The 18,762-nt window shown below is 37.1% G+C and overlaps 1 protein-coding gene across 16 annotated transcripts in view; it reads right to left on the bottom strand.

Moving 5' to 3' along the window:
* LOC309552109 (protocadherin alpha-C2-like) overlaps positions 1-18,762 on the bottom strand; it is a 426,489-nt gene that overhangs the window by 173,445 nt on the left and 234,282 nt on the right. Inside the window, exon 2 of one of the 16 annotated variants that reach the window (XM_082252900.1) lies at positions 13,974-14,642. The exons of 14 other annotated variants lie outside the window; for them this stretch is intronic. In XM_082252900.1, the coding sequence (XP_082109026.1) occupies positions 13,974-14,642 (669 nt within the window). Of the gene's footprint in view, positions 1-13,973; positions 16,534-18,762 lie in introns of those variants that run through there. One more of the 16 variants, XM_082252906.1, reaches the window with a different exon arrangement.

The following is an 18,762-nucleotide window of genomic DNA, read 5'->3' as shown; positions in this document are numbered from 1 at the left end:
AAATGGGATTTGACTCTTTTTTTTTATCATTGGAGTTTTCTTTTCTTTCTTAGTTTTGCTACAGCAGGATAATTTTTTTGCATTGATATATGTCCCCCAGGGCAGTACCCAGACTCCCATACTCCTTTTATTGCCAATTACTTGCATATAAGCCTTCAAAATGGGCACTTCCGATTTTTCCTGTTTGGCTCCCATAGACTTCAATGATGTTTGCCGTTTGGGTTAGAACATTTCCCCTGTTCAGGAGTTCTGCTGTGAACTGAGCAGGGGGGTGTTCAGCCCACGTCTATTCCCTGCAGCTTAAAAATCCCACTCCTGCAACTTCAATCCTTGTCGTTATAAATATATAAGGGATGTGGTGCAATTTATTCATTATCCCCCACCTACATAAGTATATGATGTTTGAAAATAAAATGTCAATGTTTAAAGTAGCATCTATTCCTTATGCTCTTGAGAGGAAAGCAACAACTATTCAAAAATATTTTAGTCAAACAAACTACAAAATCCCTAATAAGAAACTTAAAATCACCTACTTTGATTTCTTTCCTTCAATGCTTGCATTATTGCACCTTACAAGAAGAAAAATAAGATCCAATCTAATGGAACCTGATATACGAGTTTATTAGTCTTGTCCTTTCATCTTTTGAGATCTCCTTTATATTAATACCTTCCTAAATGTCCTTGGTACTCCTTTAATACCCCTTTTAAGATTTCGGAACGTACTTGGGACAGGGTGGATCGACAATCATGTGACCACTGTGTCTCATGTACGTTCCAAAATCCAAAAGGGGCACCAAGGACAGTTTGGTACTGCAAAGGAGATCATAAAAGACAAAGCTGTATAACAATAAGGAATTACATATAAAGGACAGAAAAATATTTCTAGATATGAAAAAGGACAAAACTGAAAAAAGGTCAACCTCTTCAATTTGGATTATACATTGCAATAATTAAAATAAAGTCAAGCAGAATGTCATTGGAAAGTAAACTGAAAGAACAAGATTGATCATCTTAGCCCATTTACATTGTGACAGCATTGCAGTTCGAATGATTTACACAGTGGCATACAGCGTCCTTGAGAAAAACAAACCCGGTGAATTGCAGAACAGACAAATACAAAATTATTTCTAAGGTCATTTGAACAAAGATGGTCACAGTTAAAGGAAGGTTAAAATGGAACTCTACAATTAAATCTGCTAAAATTCTCAAAATGTATTGTGTATAAATGACCAGGGGATTATAATTACATACTCGGTAAGGTTGAATAGACAATAGACAAAAGACAATAGTCCATCATTTTCCATATCCCTGTATGTTGTGTTCTATAAGATCCACGTCCAAGAGTCTTTTAAAAAATATCAATACTTCCTGCTGACACCACTAGTTGTGGAAGAGAGCTCCACATCCTAATCGCCCTCACAGTGAAAACCCCCCTGTACAGCTTAAGGTTAAACCGCTTCTACCCCGTCTCATTGTGTGGCCTGGTGTCCTCTTAAACTCCCTGTGACGGAATCGTTTTTTCCTAGACCTGGATCACCATTGAGGTGTTTGAAAATCACTATCATGTCCCCTCTCAAGCGTGTCCAGTGAGGATAAATTTAGTGCTTCTAGTCGTTCCTCGGATTGTTTTTTTTTTTTTGTTCATGCAAATAGAAGTAGATTTTAAATGCTAATTATCTGCAATTCAAGTAATTTGAAGCCCAACTGAGCTTTCATTTTAAAATCAGATAAATATATTCCAGGGGCATAAAAAAAAAAAAAAGTTTTACAATGCATAACAAAAAGTTAAAACCCAGTGCACCAGTTAAATGAAAGTCATTGTAAAGACTTTAAAAAAAAAAAAAAAAATCCTGGTATATTTACCTGCTCTCTGCAATGTTTTTGGGGCTCTTGGCTTCTTTTCTTTTTGAGCGCCCCCATAGCAAGCGACTTGCTATGGGGCACTGGTGTGGGTTTGATCCCAAACTGGGCCATGTGCATCTATTGACAAACACAGTTTGGCTCAGCCCCACCCCCACTCCCTCCTCACAGGCTTTGACTGATAACAGCAGGAGCCAATGACTCCTGCAGGGCTGAATCTCCTGTGAGATGAGAGAAAAGAGAGGCCGCTGCAGATGGGCACAGTGCTGGATCAAAATCGGGCTTAAATAAGTGTTCAAGGGGGGGAGGGCTGGGGGTGCAGCTTTTGAAAGGATTTTGAGAGAGAATGCATTAAGGTAAAAAAAAAAACGTTTGCCTTTACAACCACTTTAATACAAACACTTAGAGATATTGAAGGTCTAAAACAATGCTAGAGGAAATATTGCCCAACAAATAATTTAAAGCTCAGAAAGTAAAAATAGGAACAGTGGGGTATTGTAAAGAGTCAATTTGTTCTCCCCCTCCCCCCCTATCAGATATCATCACCCAAGGGTCTTAATTGTAAGTCCTCTATAACTGGTTTGTTTTCTTCTGTTGGTTACAGCGGCATCCTCCCTTTTGAGCATGTTATCTCTCAATATAAGTATGCATTTTATAATATCCAATGTATCCCTGGAAAGCGCCGAGCCCTATCCTTCAGTAACCATCCACGCTGCAGGAGGATGGACTACATGTCTGGTCTCCCTGGTCAGCACTGGTCAAAACAACTCTCCTTATTCAGATCGATCCTCGTTTTGTTCACCCAATTGCACCTCTTTTATCGCTGCTATTGTATGTTATGGACTTTGGACATGTCCTACCACTGTTCTATCCTTCATGGCATATTTTTTTCTCCTTCATTGTCTGTTATCATAATAGTTCAAATAAAGAAAAAACTTCAAAGTGAAAAAAGAGTCTGTTTATTAAAACAAACAATATCCACTCAAATGTATGCTGATGGTAAAGTACCTGGAAATAGAGGCCTCTGCCCAAAGCTGATATCCAATCTGCCATGCTCAATCTGCAGATAAGGATGCAGCAGCTCAGGGTAGAGAAGTGCCCGGACTCACTCAAGATGGAACATATATCCTCACTGCTGAGTGGAAGCCAAAGATGTTAACCCAGCATCTATTTCTGGGCAGGACAAACCTCTTTCTCAAGCCTACTAACAGAAGTCTGTGGATTGTATCTATATAGCACACTTTTACCAAGGATGGGGTAAGAACTTTTAATAACCAAATATCATATAACAAAACTAATTATGGATTAACCACTTAAGGACTAAGCCTTTTTCTGACACTTGTTGCTTACAAGTTAAAATCGTTTTTTCTGCTCGAAAATTACATAGAACCCCAAACATTTTACATATATTTTTTTAGCAGAGACCCTAGAGAATAAAATGACAGTCTTAGCAATATTTTATGTCATACTGTATTGCGCAGCGATCTTTCAAACGCAATTTTTTTGCCAAAAATACACTTTTGTTAATTTAAAAAAAAATAATGTTAGCCGATTTTTGTATTATGTGAAAGATGATGTTACTCTGAGTAAATAAATATGTAAAATGTCATGCTTTAAAATTGCACGCACTCCTGGAATGGCAAAAAACAATGGTAATTAAAAAAATCTCCATAGACTATGCTTTAACAAATTTTAACGATTACCAGTTTAGAGGTAAAGAGGGGGTCTAGGGCTCGAATTATTGATGCATTCGCTTCTGCGCTTGAGCATGGAGGAATGGGACACTATTTTTTTTTCCTTATTTATTTTATTAAATTTTGTTTTTATTTTTAAACTGTCCCTTTAATTGTTTTGATCATTTTTATTGCTGTCACGAGAAATGTAAATATCCCTTGTGACAGCAATAGTCACCTCAGGTATTTCTTGGGAGGGATCTGGGGTCTATAAGACCCCAAATCCCTCCTTTGCACTTAAAAGCATTCAAAACGTCAAGTTTGGCTGTTTTGAAAACTAACATTTTTTTCAAATCTGGCGCCAGTGTTCTGCCGAAAACTTGAAGAGATCTCCAACAACGTTATTTCTGGTGACTGTAAACCAGGAATAATTGGAGATTTCGACCACATGGTGTTTTCACACAACACCAGCAGCCTATACATTCAGGTATAGGCTATAAATAGTGAAGATTGTTAGTCCGCTAGTTGTTGCCGCCTTGGAGGTGGCCATGTTTTTGGTTACTAGCGGGCAGACTAATAATCTGCAGTAATTATATAATCTATCAGAGTGTATAGGCTGCCGGTGTTGTGTGAAAATACCAAGTGGTCGAAATCTCCAAATATTCCTGTGGAAACTCACTCGAAGTAACGTCGTTGGAGATCTCGGCAATTGGAGTTTTCAGCCAAACATCGGGTTACTAGATCTGAAATCAAAGTGAATTCTGCCTTTTGGCTCTAAAAACAGTACCGGGGTGATGCCTGCAATTGCTGGTTTAACCATTTAAATCAGAATAATGTAAATATTTTGCGGCAAGTGGTTAAATATTTGTCTGAAAACAGATTAAACACCCATTTTAAAAAACTTAAAATACAAATATCTTCCAAAAAATAAATATCATATAGAAATTTTACATAAAAGGACAAGACCATAAAAACAAACAAAGAAATACGTATAGCAGAGCTGGGTGCATCAATTACTTTATTGGAACACTGTACTGAGTGATATCATCTGATTACTTCATTCTACATACTGTATATACATGTTATTGCATTGGAGATGGTCCCACCCAGAAATAGACACTTGGCTAACAGCTTAGACCGTCGCTCCATCTTGAGTGGGTCCTGGCACTTCTCTACTCAGAGTTGCTGCAACTCTTTCCTCAGAAAGGGGAATGACAGACTGGGTAGAGAGAGACCTCTATTTCCAGGTGCTTCATCATTAGCATACATAAGAGTGGATATTTTTTCCAATAAATTGACTCTTACGTCATCATATTTAATTGAAGTGTTACTTGTCTCACTATTCCCTACCCATAGGCTGCAGCCATATACAATTCTTTTTAGGACATTGTGAAGACAGAAAGATCCATTTTCTGCAGAACATCTTTTTCATCCTTGAGCTTTTACTTTTGTATTGGGTATATAGGTATTGGTTTTTCTTTAATTTCTATTTTTTTTCAGTCGTACAGCCCGTCCCCTGCCAGCATGCTGCAGAAAAGGATCTTAGCTCTGCAATCAGCAAATCATATGCTCCCTGCTGCTCTGTTTTTTGGAGACCTCTAGCTCTGACTCACAGAGGGAGTGATGGGCCTCTGGAGAGAGACTACTGCTTTCACACAGAAGGCAAAGGTCCTTCTCTGCAGCATGCTGACAGCAAAGATCACCTGCGATGTATTTAGTTGATTTAACCCCTTTCCACAACTTGTAATCATACATGTGGCTTAGCTCTGCATAGGGATTGCCAGCTCTTGGTCACGGTTTACAATCAGGAGCTAGTAAGATATGCAAAAAGACAAAGCATATATTTACATGCAAAAAAAGGCTGCATTAATTAATTCAAGCAAGTGGCAACTCACAAAACTTCACATGAACACAGCACATCTAAGGCCAGGGGAAGTCAAGCAATTGCATCCCACTGTGCACACTGTGGCCAGTGGCTGAGCTACAATATTGTTCCCAGTGGCTCTCAAATCCTCAGATAGAACCTGCTCCAGAGATCTTAATAGTAAGTGCCAACCCTGGTCTCCTGAAGTGTTCTCAGGAGGGTGAACTGCAAACTGTATCCAAGGAAGAGCGCAAATGCTTAAAAAAGAGAAGGTATTCTTTCTTCAAGACATACAACCCTTGCGCACCAACAGCCTCCCAGTGCTATAGACTAGGTCTTCGGAGCTGCAGGGAGCCATGGGGTTTCTTCATAGACCAAAGATGCAGTAAGTCCCTGACTCCCAATTGCCAAATTTTTTAGCAAATTAAATGAAGACTCTGACTATGGCACATAGGGTTTTGCTAGGATTGTGAAGGACATGGGGCACCCAAGGACACAGTGAGAAAAAAAAATTGTATTGGTGAGCGATGGCCATGTAGTGATCACAAATATTAGTGGTTATGGCTTAGGATGTATAGGGTAAATAAATCTGAGCCTACTTGCTGCACATAATGCACACATTGCAGTCTCAAAATAAGTCTTATTTACTGTGCTTAGAGTGTTTAAAGGATCCCTTCACTAACAAAAACCATGAGACTTGGCACAAAGGACATAGGTGTGTGCAGCCTATTGCATTAGGGTGTGCACCTCAAAGCTCAAACACACATGCCTTTCTCTGCAGCCTCAGCTGCACTGGACAGTGAATGAACAGGAAGTGCTTTGTGCTGAGTGGCTTCCTGTTCATTCACACACTGAAGCATAGTAAACACAGTTTGCTATGTTTCAGGTATGAATGGACATAGTGAGAGAGGGTGTTCACTGTGTTCATTTTGAAAAGGAAGGCGCTGGTAAATAACATATTTACTTGCCCCTTCCCCCGCTCTCCATCCTGAAACATCCCCGGCAGCAGCTGGGGGGAGAGGAGAGGAGGGGAGCCAGCAGCACTGTGGTGTGGGAGCAACACAGGGGCTGCCCAGGCAGTAGGGGGAATCTGCTTTGCTTGTAGGGATTAGGGTGTGCCTAGGCAAACCCAGCACACCCCTTTGTGCACGCCTATGACAAAGGATTGATTTTACAAAGGGAATTTCTTCCATCATATATGTTTTCATGGACACAAAATATATGAAGAGAGCTAACATTTTTTTTCTGATCCCCCCCGAAGAAAAAACTTAAAATAGTTGGGAACTACTTTGCAACCAGCACATTCTAACACATAAAGCACCTTGAAAGAATTATGTACCATGTAGCAGTTAGAGTGAAGTGGTCAACACTATAGTACTATATGATGCGCAATTAAGTGTATTGGGTACTGCGGTCAGGAGTGTGTAATGGGCAACATAACGTGCAGCACTCAGGGCTATGTAAGGTACCGCAAAGTATATAAAGTGCAACAGTCAGGACCGTATAACATACTATATACTGTAAAGAATAAAGAGATCAGGACTATTTAGTGTACAGGGTATACTAGTGAGGACTTTGTAACATAAGCATATCATATCGAGTGATCAGAGCTATGTAATACATTCACAGGGTAGATAGTTCACAATTCAGGACTCTGTAACCTGAAAATAGTACATGTGGTGCAGTGGTCAGGTCTACAGAACATACAACATTTGTAGCCACTCCACCTTCCTTATATTGGTAGTTAGTGTGCCCACCCTTACAAAATACAATTTGATAGTATGCTGAGATTAAGATATTAAAAGTTTAAAGAGTGTATAGGAGCCCATCATTAAAAGAAATATGGTGGCTGCCATTGCTGACATCTAATTTCTGGAAATGCTACTTGATTGGCTACCTCTGACTGTTACTGACCCAAAACAAATATGCAGCAAATACTAGCTCAGTCAGAACAAACTAACAACTTCTCACTTGTATACTTGTACCTGAGTTAGTGGCTCAGAAAGTAAAGAAAACAGACCCCATATTTTCCCATTACAGATTTACTTTAACACATTTAGTGCAAGAAGATGTCTGCCCAGTGTACAATATACTTGTGTTATGTACAGCAAATACTTATGATAAATAAACTGTATAACATATTTCTCATGAACACATATACTGACTTAAGCCGCTGTTCACACTGAATGCGACTTTCAAATCACACTACTTTAGCACAATTTTAAAGCTGCCAGGATCCTTTTTCAAATTGGTGCAAGTCAGAGTTGCACCGTTTGGAACGGTTCCATAGGCACAAATAGGGTGCAAATTGTCATGCAATTTTAAACTGTAAAATCGCATGACAGGTTGCACCGGTATAAACGGGGGCTTATATTATATTAGCATTTCCAAACCAAAGGCAATCAAAAGATAACATGCAAAAGTATCGGTCTAAAAATAGTTAAAATAGGAGGGAGACTTTAAATAACCTATAAAATAATTTACAAAGTACCTGTGAACTGTTAAAAAAGCAACCTTCACATTTTGCATGCATTATCTTCACACATTTTTTATTATACGAAAGGAAAGTTTTACTAAGAGAAATTTCTTACTTCCCTAAAATAAAACAAGTTGTCTGCCCATTGTCAACAATGTAATTTCTTGTGGTAGACTCCCTTTAATGCCTAACTCCATTTTTGTTGAGAAAAAAACATTCCCCTCAGGGTGATCTGTGTACATTACAAGGATGTTAACACACTTTATTGCTGATTCCTACCCTTTGTTATTCTGAAGAAATCATTGTGTGTTCCTCTGTGCCTCTGTGCTGAGTGGGTCTAATGGGACTGGTTTCATAATTATCTGTCGCCTGCGGCAGCTGCAGGGCTCTAATGAGGAAAGCTGCTGGGCCTGCATCCCTTTAGACGTGTTCTTATTGGCAGTATCTCACCAAAAATGATATTTTTGTTGCGGGGGATGCCAGAAATCTGAATGGTATCTTAATGCAGACTTCTGGGAAATTTGGTGAGCCAATCACACAAGCAGGAAATTATGTTTCTGGGGTGTGGTCAGTACACATTTTGTGTACAGAACTCCTCCAGGTAGCCATATTGCATTGCATTTCCAGAAAATTACAGTGGCTGCAGATTGAAAAGAAAAGGTAATTTTTAATAACATTCAATCACAATATGATTTGTGTCGCAATTGTATACGCTATATTATTTTTTCTTTATTTGTATTTTTTTCCCCATGAAAGTGGAGTTACCCTTTAAGGAAGCACTCCAAGAAATATAATCAGAAAGGACTATTGGAGAGGGGTAGGTGTACTGTGTTATGTACACTTATTTTTGTGCTGTCTTTGCAGCAGTACTGTTAGCCGACTGCTTTCAGGCTTTTAGCATAGTGCTTCCACTGATATCAGAGAGAAATAAACACTTTCTTAGCATAAAATAACTATTAAACTGTGTGTCTGTGAATGGAAAAAGGAACGTATAATGCTCTCAAGGCATTATTGAAACTCCTACTACAGTAAAGAAGCTGCGTGATCAGAAGAAGATCATGTGACTACAACATACACTTACAAGAAAAGTTTTTTTTACAGTTTTTTAAAAAAAAATGAGAACATATAGTAAGAACACTATTGACAGCGTTACCATAGGATTCAGTTTATATACATTTTATATACATCCACAAATGCAATAGCCACTGATGAGGAAAATAATGCATAGCTGCAAAGGGTCTCTGATCCTGCAGCATAGTTCTGAGATTTTGGGCAAAGTCCCTCTGAATGTCCAATGGGACCCATCGCATTTTTCAGCTTGGAACCCATGATACTTAAAAGTCTTGTTTATAATGGTAACACGGTGTTGCAATAATCTTTGTATTCCAGCACCCTAAACTAGAATTAGTCTGGCTTCAACTGTCAGACAAAGTGATCTCCCACCTAACAGTGACAAGATAATTCCCTTAGTTGAGGGAAGGAGGTGGAGTTGCAGCATATGAGCATATGATCAGGCAATTACCACTCAACACAGATGCAGGAAGTGGGCTTTATTTTGCTACCACCGAACACAATGCATTCATATTTTTTTTATTCCCCCTACCTGTGCACATATGCAGTTTTTTTCTTTTATCTTTTTTACACTGTACCCTAATGCTTTAATGGGGGCTTTATTTACACCCACTGACACCACTGCATGAATGGGACTTTATTTTACATCGACTGACACCAGTGCATAAATGGTATTTTATTTTTCTCCTAACCAGAGATGTATAGTAACTAAGTAGAACTACTTCACTACTGTACTTAAGTATCTGTACTTTCCTAGAGTAGAATTTTTTTCTCCTACTTCCACTTTTACTTCACTACATTTTTTCAATGATTTCAATACTTCTTCTCCGATATTTTTTTTTTTTGTGCTGCATAGTTACTCGTTACAATTATAAAAATTACCACTGCCAGAACAGTAGATGGCGGGTTTCATGAAGCTCAAAACATGTGTATCATCAGCGCATACGAAAATAAAAGCTACTGTATGTATAAATAAAAGCTGCATTTGAAATAATAAAAAACAATATGATGTTCAAACTTTTGACTTCTTTCTTTAATAACTACATAACACTGTACTTGTACTTTTACTTTCAGTACTTGAGTAGCAATTTTTTTTTCAAAACTACTGGTACTTTTATTTTCAGTACTTGAGTAGAAAATTTTTTCTACTTGCAATACTTAAGTACAAAAAATGTTGAATACTTTAGTACTTCTACTCAAGTCACTTTTTGATCGAGCACTTCCACTTCTACTCAAGTCACTTTTTGATCGAGCACTTGTACTTTTACTCAAGTATGGGTTTCGAGTACTTTATGCAACTCTGCTCCTAACACACACCAATGCATGAATGGGGATTTATTTTACTTTTATCAAAACCAATGCATGAAGTACCATTATTTTACACACATTGATAGGTTATGTCAGATAGTCCTGACCAAAGTGTTTCAGTGCTTAATGATAATGATTGCTTCTTCTTTAGTTTAGATTTGGACAAAATATTATCTCTCTGTCTGATGTGCATATAAATATATGTATTGGTAGAGTTCCATTTAAAAAAAATATATATACTTTTTTCTGAAGTTTGTCTGTAAAACTGTCACCTGTGGCTCAGTAATTAAGGTGTATTTTGTAGGTACAAGTACTAAAGAATATGGGGTTGATTTACAAAAGGCAAAGAGGCCATTCACTTTGCAAGGGTATTTGCACTTGGCAAGGAAATTTACAGAGTTTAGTGAATGAGTGAAGCTCTGCTGATTTCCATAATCCAATCATGTATAAGCAAAAATTTTGTCTTTTTTTGCTTGCACATAATTGGGTATTCTTTGCAAAATAAAATTCCACCACATTAAAAAAACTCTGGGGGCTAGGAAAATGGACAGCCTTTTGTAAATCAACCCCTCAGCAAATACAGCAAATAGACTTAGACTTTGTTTAACTACGTCAACCATGTCACGCTTTGTTAAGCCACAACTGTTTCACCCCCTTCCAGTCCAGGCCATTTTCAGCTTTTAGCACTGTCACACTTTGAACGACAACTACTCACCAATGCAACACTGTACCTAAATTAATTGTATATAATTTTTTGAGCCATATATAGCTTTTTTGTGGTATTTAATCATCCCTGGATTTTTTATAGTTTGCTATAGAAATTAAAAAATACCAAAAATGTTGAAGAAAACATTTTCTTAGTTTTTGTTACAAAATTTTGGAAACAAATACAATAAATATAAATACTACTCTGGGTAGTAATCAGGATTTGTTTTTTTTTTTTTTCAACTGTGATTGCTTACATGGGGATGATCACTCTGTAAACAATAATTTATGATGCCTTTGTTTACTACTGTGATTGGTCACAGCTATCACATGGTACAGGGCCACTGTGATTCACAGAGATCACACAGTAGTAAATAATGGCAACATGAATGACAGCTATTGTTTACTACTGTAATTGCTGTGATTGTTCAAAGTGATCATATGGTACCAGGGCCAATCACAGCTGCTCAGGATCCCTGGTCTGTGATCTGTTTTTTTTGGTGGACAAGGCAGTCAGATCATGCTGCTACGTGCTACTGTGAGTGTGCATGAATGGCCAATGCAGGAGGCTGTATTGGTATGTTCACCCACATTGGTGCTGTTCCCATCCAGACATATATATATATATACATTGCCGGAATAGGAGAGAGTAAATTAAGACCATATTAAAAAATAAGTACACCCCCTGCTGAAATTGCTGACTTTTTCAATGTGTCTTGCAAACACTGGATATTTATTCAAACAGTACCTATAAAGGTGATATACTTGAGAAAATGATAAACAAAAAATTAACTTGGTGTAATCATTCACAAAAAAACTAATAATGAAAATGCAGAATAATCATGTCAAAAAATAAGTACGTCCCTACATTTGCCACAACATTAAATCCATGAAATTATAATCAGGCGTTCCAGATTTGGTGCCAACCATCACAAACTCATCATGAAAATATGCAGGTAGAACCTTATTTAAACCCATGTCATCTAGATTTGGTATTCTCTTTGCTACTGTAGTGTGTGGTGTCATCATGCCATTTTATTCAAGCTTTCTAAGACCTTCATAAAGAGCGTTCCAGATTCCTATGAGATTGGCAAGGGATTTTAAAAAATGGTCATAGTTCACTGGATATAGTGTTTTAGGTGACTGCAAATCCATTAAGGAATGGCTGTTCCAGCAAACTCTGCTTAAGACCTAATCATTTGATGCTAAAAGAAGTCTCCAAGAACCTTAACATTTTATTGTGGGATCTGCAGGTAACACTTGCAACAGTTGATGATAAGTGTCAGAGTGCATGCATCTACAACCACCAATTTAATCTGCATGGGAGATGTGCCAAGAAAAAGCCTTTGCTGTCCAAAAAAAACATTAATGCTAGACTACAGTTTGGCCTTAAACATAAATGCAATGAGCAGGCCTTCAAGAACAATGTGCTGTAGACTGAAGAATCAATGACAGGGTTGTTTGGCCATAGTAAAGGTAGAAATATTTGGCAACATTTCAGAAGAAGAACATCATACCAACCATGAAGCACTGTGGCAGAAATGTTATGATATGGGTTGCTTTGCTGCTGGAGCTTGCAGCCATTGGAGTTGATTTTACCAAAATTGGAAAGTGCACAATCTGATGCAGCTCCGCTTAGAACCCAATCAGCTTCCAAGTTTTTTGTCAAAGCTTAGTTGAACAAGTTGAAGTTAGAAGTTGATTGGCTACCATGCACAGCTGCACCAGATTTTGCACTCTCCAGTTTTAGTAAATCAACCCCATTGAGTCAAATCTTAATTCTGCATCATATCAAACTGTGCTTAATGAGGTAGTGAGGCGATCTGTTCAAAATAGAGTTGGAAAATCACATTAATGACCTTAAGCACACAAGCAAATCGACCAAGGAATGGTTTAACAAAAAATTACAAAAAAAAGGATGGTTAGGTCAAGTCAAAGCCCTGATTTAAATTATATTGAAATGTTGTGAGACGATATAAAACAAGCAATTTATGCAGAGAAAATGTACAAACATCTTGCAACTGATATAATTTTGCATGCAGCATCGAAGTCAGAAAATGCCACTAGGGTGATGTCAGAGACTGGTGGGCAGTTATGCAAAATGCCTATAAAATTTAATTTCGGCTAAATGAGGGCAATATTAGCTTCTGAGGTCAAGGTTGTACAGTACACCATTACATCTATTGGTAGTTTTGTTAAATAAATACATGAAAATGCAAATTGTTCTTGTGTTTATGTTCAAGCATTTCACCTTTATTTGTAGGCATGAATATCCTTTGAATGAATGCCTAATGTTTGCCTGTTCAAATATGCAGATAAGATCATGAGTTTATATGGGGTGTACTTTTTCACACGACTAAATGTAAAATATTTAACACAATACTCTTTTCTCTTCTATGTGCCTCCAAGCTTTATTTTGTGGAGAACACAGCAAAATCCATAAAAGGTGTGACAAACAATATGCCACGACCTTTTTTTCTAAGTGGTTGGTGCATGTCGTCCCTGCAGTTTGTTTCTTGAACCCTTTACCAAGTCCCTCCTAAACATTTTCAAATGTTGGCAACTATGCTAATGTGACATTTCAAAATTAGGTAGATGAAATAGATCCATCAGAGAATCAATTTGAAAATTATAAACATTGGAAATATTTAGTAATGAGTCAGTTTATCTGAAAAAAAAAAAAAAATAACTAAACAACAGGTAGCACACATACAAATAAGAAAAAAAAAATCCTTATAAAGTATGGAGCTTCAATGAGTAAATGAAAAAGGAAAACACCATAAGGTGACATCTGTCAGGTTTTATGAAGCTTAAATGATACATCTAAGAATTAAATTGATCAAGTGGTAACATTTTTTTTAGCATATTTGTTTTAATGATGCTTCTAAGACAATTTTGTTTATACAGATTTGCATTAGTTCTGTATTTATGCAGTATATTGCCAAAATAATATACTGCAAAAACACAAAATAGGATGATATGAACAAGAAGACATCCAAATTTGAATTCCTCTTACCTGACTGTCTACCCTGTATGTACTTTCTTCGTCTTGCAGCCGTCCTCCAAAAATTCCTGTATCTGATGAATAATCCCAAGCATGACTGTGAATGGTATTAGTGGCTGACTGAGTATTGAAGTACAAGGGAGTAAAGTTACTTTGATTTTTTATTAGAGTCCAGTCATTGTTCATGCAGCTAAGGTCTTCAGATCTAGAATGCCTTTCTAAGCTTCTGGAAGCTTTGAAATATTTGAGTCCTGTGTATGATACACCAATCAGCAAAAACATGCTGAAAATAAATGATATAGCTATGATGAGATGTCCATTAAAGTCAGCATTGATCTGCTCATTCTTTACCAACATTACATTTTCATCCAGGTGTTCTTTTTTAGACTGCAAAAGTGTGATGGTGACAACTGTCATGGCAGATTTTGGAGGTTCTCCGTGGTCAGTTATAGTAATCAACAAACTGTGCAAATCTCCATCAGTTTCTTCAATCATTCGTGCCACAGTGATATCACCAGTATAAAGCCCAACACTAAAAAGGGAATTGTTTGTGAGAGAAGCTATTTCATATCTGAGCCAGGCGTTGTAACCAGAATCGCGATCAAATGCTTTTATTTTGGTCACTACGTGTCCAACTTTAGCTGTTCTCCATACTTCTATGATAGACAGAGATGGTAGCACCTGGGGAAAATTATCATTTTGGTCTTGAATAAAAAGAGTAAGACTAGCGGTGCTGCTTAAAGGTGGTGTTCCATTATCTCTAGCTTCAATCACAATACAAAACGTTTGCATTTTTTCATAATCCAAAGAGTTGGCTGAAGATATCTTTCCTGAATCAGAATTAATTGTAACTAAACTAGAAGACACGTCTCCAGCTGTGTTTGATAACAGAAAATAGGAAATATGAGCATTTTCACCACTGTCTATGTCAAAAGCAGAAACCTGAGTAATTGTGGTCCCAGGAAGAATATTTTCCTGCACAGAAACGGAATATGAGGGCTGTGTAAATAATGATGGGTTGTCATTAACATCAAACACCACAAAACTTATAGAAGTACTTGAAGATAAGCAAGGGAATCCAGAATCTGTGGCTTTTATAGAAACATGGTATTCTGACATGGACTCCCTATCAAGGGTATATTTGAGGACTAAAGAATAGTAATTTGAGAATTTGCTTTGTAAAACAAATGGAAAATGGGTAGGTATTTGACAAGTTACTTGACCATTCTTGCCCGAGTCTTTATCAGTAACAGTTAAAAGTGCTATTACAAAACCAGGCTCAGCATCCTCCTTAACTATACTGGATAAAGAGGTCACCTTAATTTCTGGAGGATTGTCATTGACATCAGTTATGTCTACTATAACCTTACAGTGTCCTGTTAATGGCAGCTGCCCATGGTCCTTAGCTTGTACATGTATTTCATAGGATGTTTTTTCTTCATAGTCAATAAATCCTCTGAGGCAGATAACACCACTTACTGAGTCAATGTGAAAAAGCTGCTGCACCCTGATAGGCACAATGCTACTGAATGAATATTCAATTTCACAATTTACACCTTCATCATTATCAGTTGCATTGAGGGTTAAAATTAAAGTTCCTTTGGGATAATTTTCTGGTATTGACACTCTGTACACTGAACTCAAAAATATGGGTGGATTATCATTAGCATCCTGCACAATAATTCTAATTTGAGTTATCCCAGACAGTTTTGGTGTCCCACAGTCAGTTGCTGTAAGGGTTAATAAATGGAATGCCTCCTGCTCTCTATCTAGAGCATCCTTCAAAACCAGCACTAGTGGTGCTGTTTTGTAGTCATTGATATGTGAGTCTATGTCAAAAAATTCATCTGGATTTATAACATAAGAGCAGATAGAATTAGAGCTGGCATCTGGATCAAAAGCGCCCTCTAACGGAAAACAAGTTCCAGGTTCAGTTGACTCTGCGATGGTTAAAACTATTTCATTGTTACTGAAAAAGGGTGCATTGTCATTTAGATCTACAATATTTATTTCAATATGATACAGTGCGAGTGGCATATCCATTACAATCCCCAGTCTTATCACACAATCCACATTACTGCCACACAATTCTTCACGATCTATTTTATGTGCAACATAAAGAGTGCCAGTTCTGGGGTTAATATCAAAATACTTAATCTTAGTATCATAAGTGATCTGGAACTTACGATTGAAGAGATGCTTTGGGTCCATTCGTAGATCATGAGCTAAGTTTCCTATTACTTTTCCTTGATCTTGTTCCTCCAAAACTGCATAACTTATTTGACTATTTACAACATCAATTAAGTAAATAAGGTGCACAGACATGCATATCCACCATTGAAAGATCCTATACTTGAATGAAAATCCCATACTGAATAACAAGTGTGAGAAGAATTCAACAAGTGCCTAAAGGAGAGTGAAAAATGTAATCTCCAGGTATCAGTTCTTATGCTTGAGGTGGGAAGAAATGACTGAACATTGACGTGGGTCTCATTTATTTCAATCTGCCTTGGGATATGACATGCTAATAAACAGTGACATCTTGTGGTCTCACCACGTATCCCTGAAATAACTATATGTCGGCTAAAAGTGTGAATACAAAAAAAAATATGGTTAATGCTACTTGCTAATACAATGCTTTACTTTAAATGTTTTTCCTTTAAATGAAATACATTATGATGAGTGGAGGTATGTATAACATTTTACGTTTAATGCTACTTCATTATACATTGCTCTATTTGAAACATTTCTTCTTTAAATGAAATCTGATGAGTAGATAGATACTGTATGTAATTTCCGTGTTCTACTGGTAGGATTCTGCAGCGATTTTAAAAATTCAAGAAACATATAAATACACATATGGTCATGTTAATATGCTACTGCATATATCTAAGCAAAGGTCAAGAAATAGTTCTTTATTATGTACCACTATTGAATATAAAAAAAAATAAAACATAGATGCATGCTCTTTATTAACCATTTTAAATATCGATTTACTGTTTTTACAAATGCTCAAGTATGTTAAGATACTGTGTGCAACAAAATGGGTTGTCGGTACAAATGTCTTAAGAACGCAGTTACTATTTTAATGGTATGTATTTAATAATTGAAAGATCAATGAGAAAAATATAGTAATCCACTGTAATATATATGGAACCATGATATTCTAGTCATTCCACACACACGCACAGTAAACTGCTAAATGTTAATTGCACATAGTTGCAAAGGGTTATGTGTCAATAAATCCAGTCATAGAGTGGGGCAATACACAAATGAAGCTTTGAAACAAATGCAATATTGACACACAGATTTTACAGAGACAGAAATCCACCCTTTAAACTGGACACTTCTATGGACAAGATGAGGTTCCTCTATTCTGTAACTCTTTGGGTTAGCCAATAGATTTTACTCACAGTAACACTTGCTGGTGACATCTAGCATTGCTTAGCAACCATAAAATACAAATAGTAAGTGGAATTGATTAATAGTTATTAATTGGACCCCTATGTTTTGCTACACACCAAGCAAAGAATTATTTTCCTTTAAAAAGTAATTGCCTACTTTATAAAGCAATAACATAAAAGCCCAATTTAGATTGCTACTTATGTTGCAATCCCTGCTTTCACACAATCAGCAATTAAGTAAAAAAGGACACACATGAAATATATAAAAACTTCCCAAACCACTGCACAGTAAAAAAAAAAAAAAAAAAAAATGATACAGAAAATCACAATCTCACTGCTATCAAGAGGCATTGTGGTCAACGGTTATGTAAGAAGTTCACATAAACAAAAAATGTTTATCCTTTATTTAAATCTAAACTCCAGGCAAGCAGCTAAGTAACATAAATTACATTTATGTATGGGAGCTTTTTTTATGTGGCAAAAGATTTGTATTCTGAGATTAACACAGGTCTGTCAAGTTGCACAGCCCTGTCTTTCACAGCAGGGCACCTGAGTTTTCACTTCTGCACCACAGGAAACACTTAAGGGTGTTTTCTGAACAGTTTATATGCAGCACAGTGATGATATCACATTTGCAAGATAATATTGTGCTTTGCAAAGGCATTTGGTGTACACAAAGTAGATTTATATTCTTTGTGGCTGGGGAGGATTATAAATAAAGGACAGGGTTGTTGGTTTTTTTTTTTGCCTGGAGTTAAAATCTAAAGATAACTCCTGACAGTTAATAACATTACAAATAGAAATTAGGTTCGGATTCAGGATCCGCGCTCATGGCCCTAACAAACTAATTGGCTGGTTTGCCAGCACTGATCACCCTGCAGCAGGAAGTTGTTGACTTATTGGGCGTATTCTACTGCCAACAAATGAATATCTCCTCCTTGTAGTCTGAACAGTGTCATTAGTGGCTAAGATTCTGGAAACTGCTGGCATCTCTGCAACCACTATTCCACTGCCTGCCAGCTTGTATACCTGGGCTTCCCAGGAGACACTATTGACTAAATATTGTCATATCTATATTTGGTCTGTGATGTCATTCAGCCAGCAGTTGCCAGTTGCATTGTTTTTTGGAGACAGATCATTATATGTGGTCAGGATTTACTCTTTTGATATGTCGTTGGGATCATTGTTCCTCCTGAATGGCGAGGATCTGTATCACTTGATGATGTGCTTGATGACATGTGTTTTCTTTATCTTTAATTAAAGTACTTGTCAAGGTTCCTGTGTGTATCCCAGTGTTGTGAATCTGCAGTAATGTTTCATGCCCTGACTGTCTGCTTACCTCTCTGGTCTGTGTATCAGCTTTAGGGACATGCTCTGTTTAACTAATCTTCTTTCAG

The sequence above is a fragment of the Pelophylax lessonae genome, assembly GCF_965119305.1.
Source record: "Pelophylax lessonae genome assembly, chromosome: 4".
In the NCBI taxonomy this organism is placed as follows: domain Eukaryota; kingdom Metazoa; phylum Chordata; class Amphibia; order Anura; family Ranidae; genus Pelophylax; species Pelophylax lessonae.
Note: the sequence above shows the minus strand (reverse complement) of the source record. Positions and strands in the feature narration are given on the sequence as shown.